This window comes from Arvicanthis niloticus, chromosome 2 (assembly GCF_011762505.2).
Source record: "Arvicanthis niloticus isolate mArvNil1 chromosome 2, mArvNil1.pat.X, whole genome shotgun sequence".
Taxonomy (NCBI): Eukaryota; Metazoa; Chordata; class Mammalia; order Rodentia; family Muridae; genus Arvicanthis; species Arvicanthis niloticus.
Window position 1 is genome coordinate 61,033,803 of NC_047659.1, and position 22,809 is coordinate 61,056,611.

The 22,809-nt window shown below is 32.6% G+C and overlaps 2 protein-coding genes across 3 annotated transcripts; both read right to left on the bottom strand.

The window, feature by feature from the left end:
• Positions 1–7,743: 7,743 nt before the first annotated feature.
• Positions 7,744–10,049, bottom strand: LOC117703869 (olfactory receptor 8K3-like). The gene is made up of 2 exons (XM_076928253.1): positions 9,977–10,049; positions 7,744–8,956 (listed from the first exon to the last, which is right to left on the bottom strand). The coding sequence occupies exon 2, from the start codon at positions 8,937–8,939 to the stop codon at positions 7,998–8,000; it is 942 nt and encodes a 313-aa protein (XP_076784368.1). The 5' UTR covers positions 8,940–8,956; positions 9,977–10,049; the 3' UTR covers positions 7,744–7,997.
• A 7,119-nt stretch (positions 10,050–17,168) lies between these two features.
• On the bottom strand, positions 17,169–22,448 carry LOC117703759 (olfactory receptor 8K3-like). Of its 2 annotated transcripts, none has more exons than XM_076928254.1 (3): positions 22,385–22,448; positions 20,064–20,133; positions 17,169–18,979 (listed from the first exon to the last, which is right to left on the bottom strand). In XM_076928254.1, exon 3 carries the CDS (start codon positions 18,957–18,959, stop codon positions 18,018–18,020), a length of 942 nt encoding a protein of 313 aa, XP_076784369.1. In that variant the 5' UTR covers positions 18,960–18,979; positions 20,064–20,133; positions 22,385–22,448; the 3' UTR covers positions 17,169–18,017. The 2 variants fall into 2 exon arrangements, with proteins under 2 accessions (XP_076784369.1, XP_034351476.1); XM_034495585.2 differs by having other exon boundaries at positions 22,304–22,425.
• Between the last annotated feature and the right edge of the window lie 361 nt (positions 22,449–22,809).

Genomic DNA, 22,809 nt, shown 5'->3' on the forward strand with positions numbered 1-22,809 from the left:
GTATGGTCATGTAAATTTTTCTCTAAGGACACATTTCAATTTAATTTTGATAAATCTATTTATATATTATAGTCAAGAATGTACAAACATAAGAATGTCAAAGTAAATAACAAGGCATAGTTTTAGAATTTATTTAAAAATGAAGACTCAGAATTATTCTGGATAAAGGAAAATGTTGTGTGGTTTCTTGTTATAATACATTTAATGTATCATATATTTTTCCCATGATAAGTAATAGGGTACAGATAAAATCAAATAAAGGTTGATATTACATGAGCAATTTTATATGATTTAAAATCTTCCTGTATATTACATGCACAACTGTTTTTTTTCTTTCTATTCTTTTCATTCAAATTTAATAAAGGACACATTTAAGAGACCTTCTGAAATCAAAGGTAATGCATGTCAATGTATCAATTATCTTACAGATTAATAATATATAGGAGCAGATATTTACAAGTTTATTGAATATTTTGAACACTGGCATTTACTGAATAAGAAGAGACTAGAAATAAGAGAGTTCATTGTGAGGATGTTGGAAAAATACTGCCTAATTAAGAGATGATGAGTACAGTCAAAAAGCTTTACAGTGTTCTGCAAAAACATTACATTTAATTTGCACTACTCTAATAAATGTTGATTTTATAGTTTATGGCCCCAGTTTCTTTCATATGGGAAATATGATATTAGTTTATATCACAGAGAAATGCCTTCAAGAAGTGTTTGTTTCGATTTTACTGCTTTAAGGTCCAATAATGGGAACTTAAAGGAGAAATGGCAAAATACAAAAATCATAGTTCTAATTGTAAGGACAGATAAAGTTGTATTCTATTTATAGTTTTAAAAGTCAATGGCAAGAAGAACATATATTCATAGTTGCTATCTTTAATTAATTTTGAAAGATTCTTTGTAAATTCTAAACAGTATTTTCAGATCTTAATACTAAATGCAGAACAACTTTGACAAACGTCTGGTGACATAGACAATTTATTTTGCCCTTGAATAATTTAGAAATTAATAATGTATATTGATAAAATACATTTTATTGTTTTCAGAGGTCCTAAAGCAAAAAATAACTGAAACCTAGAAATAAACATGGAAAAAGGGAATACTTGAAAGAATTTAAGATTCTGTCATTAGAATATCAGAACATTGTATATAAATTTAGATTATATTAAAATGGAAACTCATATTAAATTATCCATATACAGTATTTTTAATACTCAATGTGCTTATATATTTGTACATTTCAGTAAAAATATTGATTTTTCTCCAGGAGTCCCATGGGAGTTTTATAGAAAGTACTTATTTATCATGTTTATATCCTATGTGTATACCTGATAGCCAGAGGATTTCAGTAGAATAATTACCACCATGAACAAGAGGTCTCAGATGATAGAATAATCTAAATTCAAGACTTTAGTTGATCCATGAAATTGACATGGTTTGAAAACAATAGCATGTGGCATGTCTGGTTTTAAGACATCAAATTTCATTTACTGGTGAATTGGTCTAATATTTTCAGTCACATAGGGGCAACACCCAAATCCCTTCCACATGTAGATGAGGCATCCCTAATATCTTAGACCAAGAGAATAAGAAAAGAGACATGACCACAGTCACATATTCCCAAAACAGATTTCTGCATGCTAATGAGGTACTTAGAGGCCTCTGGGGTTTAGCCAATAAACTTCTCTTCCCAGACATTCCTCCCTACAAAAGGTATTTATTCTCAGGTCCACACTGAGAAGTGGGTTATGATTTTAAGTATGCATTTTCTGCCATGAAAATAAATTGTTTAGAACCATGGTCTGCCTTTTTTCATCAAGATTCACCATGTGGAGCCAGGAAGTCATTCTCCTACAGAGCCACAGCCTAATTTCCAATAGAAGGCCTCTCTGTACTTCCAACTACAACTGCCACCAAACCTGCAGGCATCAAGCTAAGGATACTCTCCCCATGAGATAAGCTGGAGCTCCCCTTGTGCCCTGGCCCCAGGCTAGACATAGCTAGAAAGCTCCCAACTCTGTTCTCTGCTCTTCTGTGACTCCCAACAGCTCCTGGATGTACAAGAGTCTGAGAACCCCATTCCAGGCCGCATCTCAGGCCCCATGACCCCTGAACCAGCTCCAGCTTTCCCAAGTCTTAGGCTGCACATTTTCACCCCCAGATCTCAGTGCTTCCTTATAGCCCAGGGCATGTGATAAACTCAGTCAAACTCTGGGAGTTCCTCCTTCACAACAAGCCATCTCCTGTAGCTGAGCAGACATGAATCTATACTACAGAAATATTCCCAATTTTATGAAGAATTGCCAGATTGATTTCCAGAGTGGTTGTTCCAGAATACAAATTCCACCAGCAACGAAGGAGTATTCCTTATTTTCCACATCCTTGCCAGAATATGTTGTCTCTTGAGTTTTGATCTTAGCCCCTGATTGGTGTGAATTTTTATCTCAGGGTAGATTTGATTTGTATTTCTCTGATGACGAAGAACTTTAAAATTTTCTTTAAGTGCTTCCCAGCCATTTGAGATTTCTTTGTTATGAATTTTCTGTTTATCTTTGTACCTCAGTTTTCAATTGGGTTATTTGTAGTTTTGGGGGGTAACTTCATGAGTTCTTTATATATTTTGGATCTTAGCCCTCTGTTAGATGCAAGGTTAGTGAAGATTTTTCCCAATATGTAGGCTGCTGATTGTTTGTTTTACCTTACAGAAGCTTTTCAGTTTCATGAGGTTTCATTTATCAATTATTGGTCTTAAAGCCTGAGCCATTGGTGTTCTGTTCAGGAAATATCCACCTGTGTCAGTGAGTTGAGGGCTCTCTCTTCAGTTAGATTCAGTGCATCTGGTTTTATGATGAAGTTCTTGATCCACTTGGACTTGAGTTTCGTGCAAGTTGATAAATATCAATCTATTTTCAATTTCTACCATACAGACTGACAGTTAGACCAGCACCATTTATTGCAGATGCTTTCTTTTTGACACTGATTGCTTTTGGCTTCTTGTCAAACATCAAGTGTCCATAGGTGTACTGGTTTACTTCTTGGTCTTTGATTTTATTCCACTGATCCACCTGTCTGTCTCTGCACAAATACCATGGAGTTTTTATCACTATTGTTTTGTAGTTCAACTTGGGGTCAGGAATGGTGATTCCTTCAGATATTCTTTTATTGCTGAGAATTATTTTTGTTATCTTAGGTTTACTCTCTTGTTTGGTGGTGAAATAATCTGTAGATAATGGTTAAATCCATTTGTTTCACATCTTCTGTTAGTTTCCTGGTATCTCTGTGTAGTTGCAGCTTCAATGATCTCTCCGTTGGTGGGAGTGAGGTGTTGAAGTCTTACACTATTATTATGTGATGTTCCTTATGTGTTTTGTGCTTTAGTGTCATTTCTTTTATGAATGTTGGTGCCTTTACATTTGGGACATAAATGTGCAGGATTCTTTGATGAATATGAAGTGTCCTTCCCTATCTTATTTGATAACGTTTGATTGAAAGGTTATTTTATTGGATATTAGAGTGGCAACTTCAGCTTGTTTCTTGGGACCATTTGCTTGGAAAACTTTTTTCTAGACTTTTACTCTAAAGTTGTATCTGTCTTTGTCACTGAGGTGTTTTTTCTTATATGTCTCCTTAAAGGCCTCTATCATCTTTATAAGATGGAATTTTAGGTCTATCTTGCTTGTTGTGTGTTTTAGGATAGCCAGGGTTTGTTCTGGTGAAAGAACTGAGTTCTTATGTTGCCAAATTGCATTGGGTTCCATTGCTTATGATTTTATGCTTTCCTCTGGCCATCTGCTTTTCTCCTGTGTTAACTGGTCTGGATGTCTCTGACTTGAACTGGCCTCCTTACAGGAAGGTATACCTTTGTGATCTGAGTTAGAGATGGTCTCCTTGGAGGCAGGAAGAGTTGTCTGGTTACTGTGGACCTCCTGTGTCTCCAGTTATAGTAGGCCTCCTGTATCCCTGGTTTCTGTGTACCTCTTCGGAGGATCACAGGCTAGAGCATTTGGGCAGGTATAGACAAGGTGAGAAAACTAAGTCCTGCAAAATCTAAATTATACCTCCACCACTGAAGGAGCCTTAACCCCCCAAAACAGGGTTATGACCCTTAAGAAGAATTTACTATGATGCTTTTGATGAAAGAACAGACTCTTTATTATTTATTTAGTTATTTATTCATTTATTTGTTTATTTATTTTAAGCTCCAGATTTTATTCCCCTCCCAGTCCACACACTGACTGTTCCACATCCCATCCCTGTCTCTAGGAGGATATCCCAACTCTTCACACACACACACACCCATCCCACCAGATTTTTAAACTCTCTAGGGCCTCTGGTCTCTTGAGGGTTAGGTGCATCTTCTCTGGCTAAACTCAGACTCAGCAATCCTCTGCTGTATATGTGTTGGAGGCTTCAAGAGGCTTCATATCAGCTGGTATATGCTGCCTAGTTGGTAGTCCAGTCTTTAAGAGATCTTGGGGGTTCAGGTTAATTAAGACTGCTGGTCTTCCACAGGGTCATCCTCCTACTTAGCTTCTTCCAGCTATCCTCTAATTCAATCACAGGGGTCAGCACCTTCTGTCTATTGGTTGGGTGTAAATATCTGCATCTGACTCTTTCAGCTGCTTGTGGGGCTTTCAGAGGGCAGTCATGATAGGTCCCTTTTTGTGAGCACACATATTCTCAGTAATAATGTCTGGTCTTAAAGCCTCCACTTGAGCTGGATCCCACTTTGGGCCTGTCACTGGACTTTCTTTTCCTCAGACTCTCCATTTCCATCTCTGAAATTCTTCCATACAGGAATAATTATCGGTCAGAGTTTTGACTGTGGGATGGCAATTCCATTCTTCACTTGATGCCCTGGCTTTCTGCTAGAGGTGAGCTTTATAAGTTTCCTCTCCCCAATTTAGGGTATTTCATCTAAAGTCCCTCCATTTGAGTCCTGAGCATCTCTCACCTCCTAGGTCTCTGGAACACAAGTAATCCCACTAAAATGGGGGAAAAGACATCAATGCCCACTCTCCCCATATCTATTGAATACAGTACTCAAAGTGATAGCTAGAAAAATAAAACAACCAAAAGAGATGAAGGGGATACAAGTTGGCAAAGAAGAAATAAAGGTATCTATTTGCACTTTACTACAGAGCAATAGTGATAAAAACTGCATAATATTGGTATAGAGATAGACATGTTGATCAACTGAATAGAATTGAAGACTCAGAAATAAAACCACACACTTCTGGAAACTTGATCTTTGACAAAAAAGCCAGACATACACAATGGAAAAAAGAAAGCATCTTCAACAAATGGTCCTGGTGTAACTAGCTCTCTGTATGTAGAAAACTGAAAATAGACCTGTATTTGTCATGTTTCACAAAGCTTAAGTTCAAGTGGATCAAGGACCTTAACAAAAAACCAAACACACTGAATCTAATAGAATAGAAAGTGGGAATGAGCCTTGAACTCATTGGCACGGGGGAAATTTCCTAAACACAACACCAATGGCTCATGCTTTAAGATCAAGAATTGATAAATGGGACTTTGTGAAACTGGAAAGCTTCTATAAGGCAAAAGACATAGCCAATAATACAAACCAGCAACCTACAGATTAGAAAAAATATCTTCATTAACCCCACATCCAATAGAAGGCTAATATTCAAAATATATAAAGAACTCAAGAAACTAACCATCAAAAAAACAAATTACCGAATCAAAAAAAAATGTGGTATAGAACTAAACAGAGAATTTACAACAGAGGAATCTCGAATGGCTGAGAGACACTTAAATAAATGTTCAAAGTCACACATGATCATAGAAACGCAAATCAAAATGAACCTTAGTTTCCACCTTACACAAGTATGAATGGCTAAGATAAAAACCTCAGGAAACAGCACATGTTAGCAAGGATGTGGAGAAGAACAAACTGTTAATGAGACTCCAAAAATTTATACCTATAGATAAGTGAAATTGTCAATACTCATCACAGAAAAAAAAAAAAAAAAAAAACCACCTTCTTTCTCCCCGTAAATGGTGAGTAACAGATACTTACAACTGCTCAGGGTGTTTTAAAAAAAAGACATCAAAACTCTGAGCTCTCAGTGTGACACCTTCCTCACACTACTTTGTAGAAAAATATTATCCAAGAAGAGATATGAGTATAAGGAGAGTGTAAGCATCAGGAGCAGTAATTGATAATAGCAAAACTGTGTTTTTGAGATATACAGGGATACTGTGCATGCATAAAACTATGTGAGGTAAGAAAGACAAAAACTAAAGCACAGATGAGGATGCAGTGATGAAGTCCTATCCAGAGGTGAGAAGCTATTTATGTTAATTAATGATTGCTGAGTATGGGAGAGACATTACTCTTCAGGGACATATGCTCTGAGGGACTACCCATGCCCTATTGTTTTCAAATTTTAAAGGCTTATTCACGTATTTTCTTTGTATCCAAACTTAGTATATAATTTGTTTAACTCAACAAATACAAAAACATTTCTCTATTTTCTATGCATTCATGAGTATCCTTATTTTGAAATATAATCATTAATCAGGAAATTTACTAACTCTTTCAGGATAACTGCTTTTGATTTCAATATTATAAATTCTGAGGTTAGTTTTTCTTTACTTAAAACAAAACCTTGATTTTAATGGCTAGATATTATTATGAGTAAGTTAGAATTTGAAAAAAAAACTTTTGACCTTCATAACATTGTAAAGAATCAATATTTTATATAATAAAATATCTAACCAAAAATAGCACCATTAATCTTGAAATTTTAAATTCTAGCTCCCTGACTAACATCCTTCAGATAATCTGTAATTCACAGACTCAAAGAATGTAACATACAAGTTTAAATATGCTATGAATGCATTTAGCCTTTGGTGATAAACACTACATGGAATGACCCAGAGAGATTATGCATTTATCTTCTGGTTTGAAAATAGCAAAATTAAACTGTGCTGAAAAATATGGAGAAACATTACAAACAAATAAAAAAACAGGAATACTTCTGGAATAAAGCCTCTTCTGCTGCTGTTCACTGGTAGAAACATGTTTTAGCACTAATTAAAACCCACAAAATGATTGTCAAGCATAACTCAAAGGTGTCCTTTGATTAGTGTTTCTGGGATTTGTTTCATTTTTCAAGTCATCATATGTAGCACAGATTGATCTCAGAAAAACTATGTGGCCTTGGCTAACCTTCACCTCCCAATTAATTATAAGATTGTTATTTCATCCAATAATAAACTTAAAAAATATATGTTCCATCTAGAATGAAAACATTACATCATTCAATAACATAAAACAGAAAGCAAGTAATTAAGGTTAATTCAGTAAACAAGACAATATTAAAGCTGTAGAGGCAGCCATGGAAAAACTGTACACATTTAACATAATCTCTCTCTCTCTCTCTGTCTCTGTCTCTCTTTCTCTCATAAATACATGCTTACAAAATACATATATGCATGCTTTGATGTACATATTATTAAATGATACACTGAAATTTTGAACTATAAGCACTAAATGTATGGCATTAATTATTGCTATTTGAATCACATTGGAAGTAATATGATAGAAAAGTAATATGAAATCAGGACATAACTGAAAGAGCTGAAAATGTTTTTAGCTAAATTTTATAGAAATATGCATGAATATAAAATTTGTATAAATGTTAAAACATTAATAAGACATTTTCATACAAACAGATACACATACATACATGAACAGCAGAGTATTTATTGTAAGTTCAATTTATAAAACTAATTAAAATCTCAAGAGATAGCTGTATTCTTCATTAATATACAGAAAAACCATTGCTACCATCTTTAGGTTTATAGACTTTAAAATAATTCTGTGCTACTTTATTTCTTCAAATGTATTGTTCATAATCTGCCTCTTCTTCCAAGAAACTTTTTTTGACTGAAGCATATAAAGCAATTGCATTTATATTTTGGGCAATAAGGTAACATTAAACAACATGTAATTTCTAGGAAAAGATGTTTCGTATAGTTTTCCCTGCTTTTTTAATAGAATATTTTACATCTTTGTTCCTCAAGCTGTAGATCAAGGGGTTCAACATAGGGATGATTAGAGTATAAAAAATAGAAGCCGCATTGTCAGTGTTTAAGGTGTGACTAGACTTAGGTTGCACATACATAAATATCAATGTCCCATAGAATACAATAACCACTGTCAGATGGGACCCACAGGTGGAGAAAACCTTCTGTCTACCCTCAGCAGAATTCATTCTGAAAATAGCTCTGAGAATGAGCAGATAGGAGACAAGGATCACTAGTGGTGAAGAAATCAAGTTAATAGTTGATAAAACTAAATTTAAGAGTTCACTTTCCTCTTTATTTGAGCAAAGCAGAGATGTCAAAGGGGGACCATCACAGTAGAAATGGTTGATAATATTGTGACCACAGAAGGATGAAGAAAAAACATTTATGGTGGCTATGAGAGCAACAAATATACTATAAAGGTAGGGAATTGTCACCAGGACCCAACACACTCTTTGTGACATAATGACATTATAGAGAAGTGGTTTACAGATGGCAACATAACGGTCATAAGACATTGCAGAGAGAATAAAAAATTCACTAATAATGAACATACTAAAGAAAGCAAACTGGACAGCACAAAAATAAAATGATATTGTGTTTTGATATACAAGAAAACTTCTTAACATTTTTGGTCCCACAGCTGTTGAATAACCAAGGTCAGTAGTAGCAAGGTGTCTGAGAAAAAAGTACATGGGTGTTTGTAACCTGGATTCCACCATGGTAAGGATGATCATGCCCAAGTTGCCCACCAATGTGATCAGATAGATGATGAGAAACAGTCCAAACAATGGGGCCTGCAGCTCAGGGCGGTCAGTGATGCCCATCAGGATGAATTCACTCACTACTGTGAGGTTGTGGTTCTCCATTGTGGTTATTGGAAAGACTGTTTTGAGTAGAGACCATTGCACATTGAATAGATTTCAAATATATTATTCAAAGTAGCTTAAATAAAATATCTGAAAAATTTGCAATCATTTTTGAAAAAAAATAATCAATTTAAAAGATGTAGACATACTCATATATAAAAATCACAAAGATGCAAACATGTGGCTGGAAAAACACAGGCAATTCTTCCTCAAGCAATGAAAGTTTTAATCAAGACTAACATCAGTCTTTGCCAATGATACTTACTTTTTCTTACTATAATGAAAGCAGTCACTTTATTCCAATATTAGATATTAGATTATATGAAATACAACCTTCTATTCTTCATATGTAGCCAAGACTCATCCAACCTCAAACTTTAATATTCTCAACACATGAGAATTTTGCTATACAGACAGAATATATGTCTAGATTTATATATATGAATATACAATACATACAAAATATTTAGATTGTATACAATTGGATTTATACACACATTGATAAAATTTATTTTTCTTATATTTGTATTGCTGATAAGATTACTACTGCATTGCAATATTTAATAATTTAATTCTTATGGTAACATCTAAAATGCACACCAATAATAGCATATATACCTACAAAAAATTCTAAAAATGTGTAATGCTTTAGTTTCATGTGTAGATCTAAAGAATCTTAACTGGTAAAATTGAATATTTGGAGTTGTTATTACAATTTATATTGGTCATATCTATGAATAAGTTAGGATTAGACATCAAAATTGTCTTACAATCATAATGCATTAATTTTAAGAAACCAAACAGCATATAAGTGAAAGTATCTATATAATTGTCTTACACACTACCTGGTACTACCTTTGATAAAGTAATGTGAGATGTATAAAATGCTTTCTAAGTATTTTAAAATCAAGAGATTTCTTTATGGATTTTGAAAACCTGACACAAAAGTAAGTGATCCAACAAATCTGTGCATCTTGGACATAGTCACAAAGACAACAAACAGGGATTTCAAAAAGTAAATGGATACATTAACTTACCCAAAAGATTTTTTTCTTATAAATGTGTGTGTGTATCAGGCACAATTCACTCTTCATTTCTTTGATAGATCTGAAAATATGTGAAAAGTGGAAAAAGGGTCACAGAAATAGGTTGTCTATAAAATATCACAGTCTGAAGCTCAAAATGCCAAGACAAATGTTCCATAGTTTTCTCTCATTTTGAATTAATATTTTGTTCATTACTTTGTTAATAACATTAATAAGGATGGATTCTATAACAAAATAATCTATTTTCAATAAAAGAGAAAATAGAGCATATAAAAAAGAAAAATAAACAAAACTTAAAAAAATTAGACTCCTTCATATAAATTAACACAAGCTTGAAAGAACACTTTTATTATAACACAGCTTGTTTTTGTGTAATGAGTCCCTCACACACTGAGTTAAAACCAGGGAAAATATAAAAATATTAGAAAAAAATTAGGAGAGTTTATTAAAATCAACTTATGAACTATCAAAATCCTACACTGATTAAGGAGGTAGGATATTAAAGTAGTATACTCTTTGGTCATATCGTTTGTACGCGTAGCTCACCATTGTTATGATAGATGTTTAATGCTTGATACTGGATAAAAATTTAACTGTGGAATAGCTGACACTAAACAATACCAAAGTGCAGTAAGATGGCATTTGCATGGATACAAGTGAGGGTCAGAAAATTATTCTATTTAGTGAGTTCACAGAATATCTTCAAAACATGACATAGAAAAACACTGTAATATGCCATGTGTGAATATTCCCAGTGCACCAGAAAGTCACAGGAGAGGAAGAACTTTTACTTTTGTAAAAATATGTAAGTATTGAGGTTTTCTGAGTAGTAAGAAATAAAATGATTTACAATGGTAATCATGGAAGAAAGTGCAGCCTCTGAGTAAATGGGAGCAAAATCTTCCAGCAGTCCTTGTTCTGTGTACAGCTGATTGTATTCTATTGGCACTTAGTTTACTTAACAGGTTGTTTTAAAGGTTGGTTATCATATATTATTCCATTCTCCATATATACACTTCATATATCAAGCATTAAAAAATTTAATTATTACATAACTGAAAATCACCTAGTTTGGCTCTGTTTTATATTAGATTTGCAATAATATAAATGTAAAAACTTAAGTACAATTACTGGCAATTTTCTTATAGGTATAGACAGACCAAAATTTTTAGTCTGAAGAGTTTCAGAACTCAAAGTAAATAAAAACATTCTTTTGTAAAAATTCTTTTGTCCACTGCTTACTTGAATACTATTTTTCAAAACTATACTCTAGAAAATTTAATTACATTTACTACAAAAGATGCTTTCCTATTGTCATAAAGGTACTGCAGGTATCTCCTGACTATCAAGAAATTTTATTCACACCCATTTTGAAATACCAACTACCTTTTCCCTCATAAAACATCTGAAATGGCTCAGAGAGATCTCTCCACAGGCAAAAGCACTCAGTTGGGAGGACCTGATTTGGAGCAACAGGACACAATAATGGAAAGGTAGAACTGAATCATGAGCTTTTCCCCTAATGTCAATACATTAATTGTAATTAATAAATTAACACACTATAAACATTTAAAAAAGATTGAAAAGTAATCACATCTACACCTTTCCTCTAAAATATTTTGTTAAAGTTTCAATTATTTAAGTTAATTTAACATAATGGGTTTTAATATTATTACACACACACACACACACACACACACACACACACATACATCTTCATCACACATTGTTCTAATTCTCCTCTCTCTCTCTCTCTCTCATTTCACCTTTTGGGTAGCTATTCTCTTTATCCTAAATGGTCTATTCTTCTGGGTGTAGGGTAATGTTTGTAAGAGAATTTTAGTTAATCTAGGGACCAATAAGATTGAGTACGGTAAGGACACATAACTATTGACTTAATAGTTGTGTTCCCAAACTCCTTTCCTTAAATGAAATCACATATTTTTTTTTTATTTTCTATGATTCTCATGTAGGCTATTCATTAGTAATAAAATTGAGTGCATCTCTGTGTGTATGTGAACATGTGTGCATGTGTGTGTGTGAGAGAAAGAGAGAGGAAGAGAGAAAAAGAGAGAGAGAAAGAGAAGGAAAATGAGAGGTTTTCTTAAAACAAATTATTGTAGAAATTATTTCTGTGTATGCTTAAAGATATGTAATAACATTTTTCTTCTCAACTTCAATGAAAGTGTTCAAAAAATAATGTAAAAAAGGGGAAATGAAGAGGTATTATTGCTGTCCAGGTGTCTTGGAATATTAGACAGAATACATAGGGAAACAAATGAGAAACTCAAGATAGTGGAACTCTAATAAAAAAGGCATTCATCCCCTTAGGCTTAACTAGAGGGCTCACTGTGACACTGTCTTACCTGCTGTTAAACTCCTGCCTTCATTTCCCACTGTGGTTCTTGGTTGGATTTCAAGATCTATTCTTGTATATTTTAAAGACATAGAGTATCTCCCTGAGGGGACACCAAAAATATTAATTACCAGCAATTTTTTGAAATTATAATGAGATAATGACTGGAGGTTATAAACTCTCAGGATCAATTTGTATTCATCTGTGATTTAGGTACTTGTTAAATAGGCCACCATTCTGACAGGAGCCTGGTATAGCGGATCCCTGAGAGACTTTGCCAGAGCCTGACCAACATAGATCTGGCATCAATGGGAGGGGAGTCCCTTGGTACTGTGGAGATCCAATGCCCCAGCATAGAATTGTAGGGAAGTGAGGAGGGAGTGGGTGGGTGGATAGGAAAAATACCCATCATAGAAGCAGGTGGGAGGAGAGATGGGATAGAGGTCTAGCACACAGGAAACTGGGAAGGATGACAAATTTTGATACGTAAACAAATAAAATAACCAATTTTTTAAAAAAGAATATCTTAACTGTGAATAGAACAGTCACAATTGTGTAGTTAAGATAAAGATTGCTGTCAGTAACCAAAATAATACTCTTGACATGAGAATATCATAAAAGCAGAGGCTTATAGTGGCCAGAGAGTAGTCATAGGACATTGAAAACAGAATTAAAATCTTAGAAGCAATGAGCCAAAGATAGAAGGCTAACTATGTATCACAAATGCTAAAAGATACTGTTTTTTGATCAACAATAAAATTTCTTAAGATTCTGGTTCCAAAAACTATTGAATAAACAAGAACTGTAGTAGCTATATGTTTGAGAAAGAAGTTCATGCAGCCTGGGGTCTAGCTTGGTAATGAGGATCATGCTCATGCTGTTTGTCAGGGAAACCAGATAGATGATGAGGAACAAGCAGAACAATGATGCCTATAGCTTAGGGAGATTTGTGATGCCAACAGGATGAATTGGGTCACCGCTGTGAGTTGTGCTTCTCCATCCTAGCTTATCAGACTAATTATTTTTTAATAAAATATTATCAACAGAGTTTAGAAATTTTTGAAGGAATTTAATAAACTATTATAGGTAACATAAACCTAATTTTTTCAATTTTCAATATGTAAAACACATATTTGTTTTACATGTTTTTATACATATATAACACACCCTTATATGACTTTACAAACACTAATAGACACAGATAACAAGAATGTTTCTAAACTAGATTTGTGTAACAAAGTAATGTTGTTCAATGTGTACAGATATTTGGTTTCACAGTCTTGAGGGTATGTCCCCTTCTTATATCTGATGGCAGAGCCTAATTAAACTGTAAAATATTATACTTCATCAAATATTCAGACAATAAAAATACTTAGTGGATGTTTTACTAGTTTTAACAGTCAATAACTCATTTTCGATAACATATATTGTTAAAATTTAACAATGCTCTAACTTATGATTATATTTCTGTGGCCATTTTAACATAATAAAATTTTGATATAGGTTTCCTTCATATATTTAATCAGTATTCTGATTATATCATATACTTACACAAAATTTAGATACACATTAGAGCTATGACTGCTTTAGGAGAATATGAGGATGTTAAAAAATTAAGGGAAGAATACTTTGTTAAACTGAACCTATATTTTGAACTGTTGAATTCTCTGTTAATCGGTAACATTTAAAAGACAGCATACATATCAAAGAGTTTATTATCAATGTCACTGTTTCTCACTTTATGTTTGGATGTTCTCTACACACCACCCCTAGCAAAAACCAAATTTTCATAAGAAGTCATTTGCAATGATTTTTGTTGTGGCAGAAAATCTTCATGTTCTGCCAGTACAAGATCATCTCCCCCATTATGATAAAGTACACAGTGCCATAAACCTATAGTCAGAGAAAACACTTCTGAGAACCTCTTACACATCATAGTAGAAATTACAAGAAAGCAGCAGCTCTAGATATTGAAAGACACTTGTTTCAATGTGTTTAATAGAAAAACAAATAAAAGATATTATTCTCTGAATAAAGCACAATAAAATCAACTTGTCAACATCTTGTTTAAAGATTATTTCTTTCTATGTATGATTTGTGGACAAAAATAAATCTTGCAAATTGTGTGCCTTTAATAGTTTGTCTATATTGTTTTGAATCCTGTTGTCTTTTCATAAAAAAATAAACTTCTTATAGTAAAAATTTTAAAAAATCCGATCATTAAATTATAAAAGTACAGGCTGGGCAGTGGTGGCTCACACCTTTAATCCCAACACTTGGGAAGCAGAGGCAGGTGGATTTCTGAGTGCAAGGCCAACCTGGTCTACAGAGTGAGTTCCAGGACAGCCAGGGCTATATAGAGAAACCCTGTCTCGAAAAATCAGGTAGATAGATATATATATAGATAGATAGATAGATAGATAGATAGATAGATAGATAGATAGATAGATAGAAGAGAGAGAGAGAGAGAGAGAGAGAGAGAGAGGTACCTCTAGAAATAGCAGAAACCACCAATTCTCTCTTCTATTGGTTGATTTTACAATGATAAAACTTTAAAAAGGTACATTTGATATAAATTTTTTTTCAGCAAGAAAGTCAAACACTTAAATTTTGTCTTATAAAGTATTTTTGTAGATATTTTGGTGAGATCTAGTACAAAATAAAGAAAATTTGTCATTATCCTGAAACAGTTGTCAAATGTGTTCTTACCTTCCCTTAAATCTTTACAAATCTAAAGTTAAATGTAAACTACATTTCTCTCAGTGAATCATAAGGAAATATTCCAGAAATGGTTCATCTAATGAAGTTTCTTGTTGCCAATACTGAAACCTTATTTTATTTTTTTTAACACATATGGTGGAAGGAGAAAACTGCCTATTGCATGATAGACACCATACCTTGCACCTTTTAGGCAGCTAAGAATCTGAGGTTATAGAGCCTCCAGAAGATTCTACAGTAATGATTTTGATTAAAAAAAAAAAACTGTCTTAACAGGACTCTAAAGTCTTATAGTGTGTCTCTCAATACTCATCACTGAAGCAAGTTTTGTTATTTTACAATAAGTGACATTAACGGAGACCCAAAACTGCTGGGAGTCTAGAAAATAAAGGACATCCTGATTCTCAAACCTAAATGTGATATCTTCATCATATCACTTTGTAGAAATGTACCATCCCAGAAGAGGTATGGGTATAAGGTGTGTGTAAACATCAGGAGTGCCGATAATAGCCAAACTGGGGTTTGGAGATACAATAGGGCTGTTGTGCACCTGAACAGAAAATGACTATGATTACTTGCATAAAATCTATCTGAGGCAGGGTAACGGGGGATGGGATAGAGTTTGCAGAGGTGAAACCAGGAAAGGAGATAACATTTGAAATGTAAATACATAAAATATCCAATTTAAAAAATAATTATCTGAGGTCAACAAAGTAAAAAATGAAAGCACATAGGAGGACACGGTGATAAAATCTCAACCACAGCTGAGAAGCTACTGATGTTAACTTATGTTTGTTGACTATGGAAGAGTCTTTATTTTTTCAGGGATATATATCTTGAGGGACTATCAATACTGTCTTGTTTTCAAATTTTAAAGACTTAATCACTGAATTATCTTTGTATTAACATTTAACATATAGTTGGTATAACACATCATATTGCAAAGCATTTCTCCATTTTCTATGAACTCATGAGTACCCTAATTTTGTAGTACATTTATAAAACAGGAAACTTACAAACTCTTATGAACTGTTTTTTTACCACAATATTTTAAATTTTGAGGATAGTTGTTTGTCAGTTTCAATAAAATCTTGATTTTCGGCTCCAGGCATTACTATGAGTGTTTCCGAATTTGAAAAACAATTCATGCAATTTTCCCAACACAGTAAATAAACAACATATTTATGAAGTAAAATGTCTTAACAAAAGTAAAAAAAAAAAAAAAAAAAAAAAAAAAAAAAAAAACTAATCTTGAAATTTTAGATTTCAGCCTCCCAAAACACTGTAGATATTCTGCTGTTCAATCTAACTCAAGGAAGGCCATGCAGGTTGAAATTTAGTTCCCCTAATTCACCTTGTTTATATCTATTTAACAATCAGTAATAAAATCTAAAGAATATGCCCCAGAGGGATTATGCCTCATTTATCTTCTGAAGCTACTTTACACATTAGAAAAAGAAAGATGTGGTGAGTGATGGGTAAAACGTAATCAAAGTAAACCAATCCAAGCCAAACAAAACAACAAATAGAAAAAAACAAACAAACCACAAATAATAAAACCACAATAAATCAGGAATAAAGTATTTTTTGCTGCTGCTCCCTGAGAGAAAATATATTTATAACAGTACTTTAAACATTTTAGATCCTGTTACCAAGACTATTTGTGATCTTGAATTGCTTTTAACCATCTTTGGGCATTTTATTCTTTAAAATAATCTGGTGTTCAGTGTTCAAACTAATAGGAAAGTTTTTGAAATTAAAATTTTTATTAAGTTTTAATAGCTAATTACATGCTGTTTATTTGAACCTTGTATTATATATTTGTTTTATAGATAAAGAGATATCATTCATTGACCAAGAATGGCCAAGACACTGGCTTAATCTTTCCTGTGAGCAATGACAAAGTTTGGTTATTTATATCCAATTTAAATATTAGAATTTCATAGTAATTATTATCAATTCATTATCTGATCATATTTTTGTCACAGACATTTTAAAGTTATGCTTTATGCTATTCATATAATATTATATTATATTATATTTGGTATAAAACCTACAAAACAATTTTCAAGCTACCCAGATGTTATTTCTTTATTAATATATCTCAGCTTTTTCATTTTTCTAATCATCTGGTTCAGCCGAGATTTACCTCAGATTCACTATCTCACCCAGGCTATCCTAGGAATCCTGATTCTCCAGCTTCTACATCCCAATTAATTATGGTGGTAGCATTTTATTTAATAATCAAACTTAGTATATGCCTTACATGAAATATACTTTAGGTATAGCAAGAACCATCAAATCATTCAGGATAGTGAATGGAAAGAAGACATAAGATTGTTCCAAGAACAAGACAAGAGTAAAGGATTATAAGCTGCCATGGAAAACCCAAGAGACCTTACATAAACACACACACACTTCATATATGTGATGTGATATGAAGAGGAATTAAGGTAGAATCAAGACAAGTATTCCTGTGAAATAAAAGTATCTGTGTGCTCTGATATTATAAGGACCTTATTATCAAACCAATAGACTTAATTTTTATTGTGATTAAAATCTTTTAATACAGTTAATGGAAATGTACATGAATACCAAATGTATATACCATTGTAATAGCAATGCATTTTCATATAAATACATACATAAACACCAGACAATTTATTGTAAAGTTCAATTCACAGAACTAAAATCATTCTAAAACTTCTTTATCATCACAAAACCAAAAATTCTTTTGAGACACTTGTTCTTCTCTTCATTTGCATACAACAAACACATTGTTACCCTCTTTGGTCTACACATTTTAAAAGAATTTTCTGTGCTACCTCATTTCTTCAGATAATTTCATATAATCTATCTTCTTGTCAGAGGAATTCTTTCCTATTTTCCCCACTGAAACTTATAGAGCATTTAAATTCATTTGTTATGAAGTAAGATAGCATTTAATATCCTGGAGTTCTATGAGAAATTATTGTGTATCATTTTTCCTCTCTTTCTAAGAGCATATTTTACATCTTTATTTCTTAAGCTGTAGATCAAGGGATTTAACATAGGAATAATTAGGGTATAGAAGATGGAAGCCACTTTGTCAGTGTCAAAGGAGTGATGGGTTTTAGGTTGCACATACATAAAAATTAAAGTCCCATAGAAGACAGTGACCACAGTCAGATGGGACCCACAGGTGGAGAAAGCCTTCTGCCTACCTTCAGCAGAGTTCATTCTGAGAATGGCTCTGAAGATGAGCAGATATGAGCCAAGAATGACCAGAAGAGAGGAAATCAAGTTAATTGCAGATAAAATTAAAATTATCAGTTCGATTTTACCTGTATTTGTGCAGAGCAGAGATATCAAGGGAAGACCATCACAGTAGAAATGAGGAATGACATTGTAGCCACAGAAGGATGAAGAGAAGATATTTATGGTGACTATGAGAGAAATAAATACACTGTACAGGTATGGGATTGCTACCAGTACCCAACATATAATTTGTGACATGATGACATTGTAGAGCAGAGGGTTACAGATAGCTACATAGCGGTCATAAGACATCACAGATAGAATAAACAGTTCGCAAGCAATGAACAGAAGGAAGAAAGCTAATTGTGTAGCACAAAGATGAAAGGATATTGTATTTTTACTGACAACAAAATTTTCTAACATTTTAGGTCCAATAGCAGTTGAATAACCAAGATCTGTGATAGCTAGGTGTCTGAGAAAGAAGTACATGGGTGTTTGCAGCCTGGATTCCACTATGGTAAGAATGATCATACCCAAGTTTCCAACCAGTGAGATCAGATAGATGATGAGAAACAGTCCAAATAATGGGGCCTGCAGCTCAGGGCGGTCAGTGATACCCCCCAGGATAAATTCATTCACTACTGTGAGGTTTTGGCTCTCCATATGAGTTCATTAAAAAAAATCTGTCATGAATAGAGTAGCACAGTTAGGAGATTTCAAATATTATCATTTTGTAGATTTTCATTATTAAATATAATGTGTCCAAATAAGTGAAATTATTGTTTAAAAAGAAATTTACTAAAAGAGATATGTATATACACTTTGATGCACATATATACAAACATGTGTTTTTCAATAAACATATATATATATATATATATATATATATATATATATATATATATATATATATATATCTTTGGTTCTCAACCAATGGATATTTTATTCAGAGAACATAATTTGTTGCTAATAATACATGGTTTCTCCAAAATGAATGTGAGCTGTTCCTTTAATCTAATGGTTTAACTACTGTTAATATGAAAAGGAAATTAACTTTCCACATCAAATGTATATCATGATATCATGGGCAAAATCAAAACTTAATTTCTGTTATTTTGTTATCTAGTAACATTGTATGTATGTATACATAAATACATATAATACTTTATAATATGTGTTTTATTACATATTATATATAAATAGATTACATATATTTATATATAAAATCTTCAAACTGTAGGTAGATTTATATGTATAGGAATAAAGTTTATTTTTACTTGCTTTTACTTCTGAAATGATCAAAATAAATTGTTACATTTAATAATGGTATAGTTGTAATAACATATAAGGTATGTGCTAATAACAATACATATACCTACTGAAATATTTCAAAAGTGAACACAAGATTACTTTCATAGGCAGATCTAATCTGTAGAGATGTAGGTTGGAGTACCAAGAGTTATTATTACCATCCTTCTTTGTCATATGCAATTTCACTCACAGTTGTCTTTATTAGCATTAACAAAAGTGCTTGTAAGTATATCTGTGCCATCTTCTTACATACTAACCTATGATATAAAAGTTTGGGTAAATAAGATGAGAAGTATAAAATATTTTTTAGCATATATAATACCAAGAAATCTCAGTATGGACTTTTGAAAACCTGAAGTAGAGGTAAATGATACAGGGAGTTTTTGCTCTCTTAGTAGAGTTCACAAAGATGATGCACACATTGATTTTAAACAGTCATTTGTTATAATAACTCACCTGAAAAATTGTTCCTTATATAATTGTGTGTGTACACCCTACAAGGTAGAATGTAGCTTCTCTGTTATATCTGTAATGATGAGCAAATGAGGAGTTAGTTATGAACAACTGGATAAATATAAGCTATCACAGGCTATACATCTCTCAGGCAAGATGAACTATTCATAATTTGCTCTCATTTTAAATTATTTTTGACATATCACTATTTTAAATATTTTTAAGTGAGTTTATTTTACATAAATTAATCATTTTCTGGGAAGGTACATTTTATTATAGCATAATTAATTTATTGTCTCAAGTCAGAAACACACTAAACCTTGGAATCTAGAAAAATGTGAAGAAATTAAAGAAAAAAAGAGAGTTCATTAAAACTGGTTTATTGTCAACCTCTCAAAATCTCCTTTTAAAACAAGAAGTACTATATTACAAATAATATAATTATTAATAAAAGCATTTAGGTACATCTGGCAAGTGTTCTGAAACATGTTTAATGCCTGACACTATATTAAACTTTTACTGTGTTGTGTATGCCACAAAACAAAACAAAAATGCATTACCATGGCATTTGCATTGATGTAAGTGGAAACAGAAAGTATTTATTAGGGTTAGGTCAAAGAAACAACTTCCAAATGTCATAGAACACAAAGCAATAAATTTCTATACTGCAAGAAGGAGTATTTGAATATTTACAGTGCAACAGAAAAAAATTACAGGAAGGGTACAATTATTACTTTTGTAAAAATCCGTAGTCAAAACCTATGAAAATATTTTTAATAAAACCAGAAATAAGTTGATTTACAACATTGGTAATCATGGAAGAAATAGCAGTCTCTGAAAATATGGCAGCAGAATCTCGCAGTTTTGAAGATTCTGGATAAAGGTGAATAAATATAATTTGTACTTCACTTACTTAAAAGGTTTTCATAACATGTGTTTTTTTCTAATATTCTTCTATTTACCAGTATAAACTTCAGATATTGAATATGTGAAAACATTAATTACTGCTTAACTGAAACCACCCAATCTTGGTCCCTTCTGTATTGGTTTACTTTGTCATGGTAAATTGAAATTACACTGACTGTCAAGTTTCTCATAGGTAAGGAGAGACAAAAAAGTTTCCTTCTGAATAGTTTTCAAACTCAATGAAAAAAATATATTTTTTATGGATAATTGTGCTTGCTGAATCCTGGCATGTTACTCTTCCAAACTAAACTCTCGGAATAATTAGTGTGACTTAGTACAAAATTAAGATATAATTAGGTGTCACTTGATGCTCACTAATGGTTTCACTACCACTGTGGGATGCAACTACAATTGCTTCATTAAAGAATCAGGAAGCAGTTCATGGAGATCTCTTCACAGGTAAAACTACTGGGTATGTGGACTTGAGTGTGAGGAATAGGACATGCCAGTATAAGGTAAGAATGGACATATGCACTTTGCCTGTGATTTCTGTACATATGCACACACACATAAAAATAAGTAATTGGTAAAAATATAACAGGATTAATAGATAAACACATCTGTAACTTGTTAATGTAAATATTACTTGTTAAAGTTCTAGTTAATTTAGGTTATGTTAAGTTAGGAGAATGAATTTTCATATGACATTTTATAAATACATCTCATACATGACAAACAAACATATGTATATGTCATCATATATTGTCTTAATTCTCCTTTGCCTTTGGTATCAGAACCTGGATACTTATTTCTCTTATCTTATGCTCCACGACTCTGGGTTTAGTATAATTTTTGTAAGGGATACTTAATAAATCTAGGGCAGAATAAAATTAAGGAGGGTAAAAGCATAATGCACACTTAACATTTATTTTCTAAAATTCTCTTCTTTAAACAAACTCATGTTGTCTATTTACTGTTTCTTCTCATCTCAGCACATCACTTGTTATAAAATTAAGTGTGTGTGTGTGTGTGTGTGTGTGTGTGTGTGTATCTGTGTGTCTGTGTGTGTAGGTGTGTATATGTGTGTGAGAGAGAAAGAAAGAGAGAGAGAGAGAGGGCGGGAGAGAGAGAGTAAGGGAAAGAGAGGTGGAGAGAAAGGAGAATGTTTTATAATAACAACATATAATAGAATACTATTCGTGTGTAGTCAATAGTATTTGCCTTCTCAACTTCAGTGAAAATGTTGTAAAAAGACATGAAATATAAAAATTAGTTTCTATTTCTACTCAGATATTATGGACTATTAAAAAATAGAAAATGAATCAGAAATTATTTACCTCCAGATGGTGAGACACTAACAAAAGTTGCCCCCTCATACAAATGACAAAACAAAAGGACTCTGTGTGTAGCTGTGTTACCTGTTGTAAAAATTTTGTCTTCATTTCTCAATGTGGTTCCTAGCATAGGTTTCTGAGATCTATTTATGTATATACTTTAAACCACGCACACTCTCCCTGAGGAGATATCAATAAATAATGAATTCAGGCAAAATTTTAGAAAGTCTAATGAGGTGATGCCTGGAGGTTAAAACTTTCAGGATTAATTTGAGTTCATCTGTGATTTAATTATTTGTTGTATAATTCAACATTCCCACTTACAAGTACTTATGAAAATGTATTGAGGCCAGATTCTCAAAGGTAAATATTTACTCTTGTTTTTTTATTACATATTGTGCCATGAGGTAAAGAAAATTAAACATCCAACAAGTCCTGTATTTTCACAGCTTGGGTATGGCTATCATCTTATCCCTTCATTTGAGGAAGAAAAAGTGATATTTATACTT

What these genes read in the sequence shown, in the direction of transcription:
- LOC117703759 (XM_076928254.1), bottom strand. Translation starts at nt 18,959, where the DNA reads ATGGAGAGCCAAAACCTCACAGTAGTGAATGAATTTATCCTGGGGGGT.
- LOC117703869 (XM_076928253.1), bottom strand. Translation starts at nt 8,939, where the DNA reads ATGGAGAACCACAACCTCACAGTAGTGAGTGAATTCATCCTGATGGGC.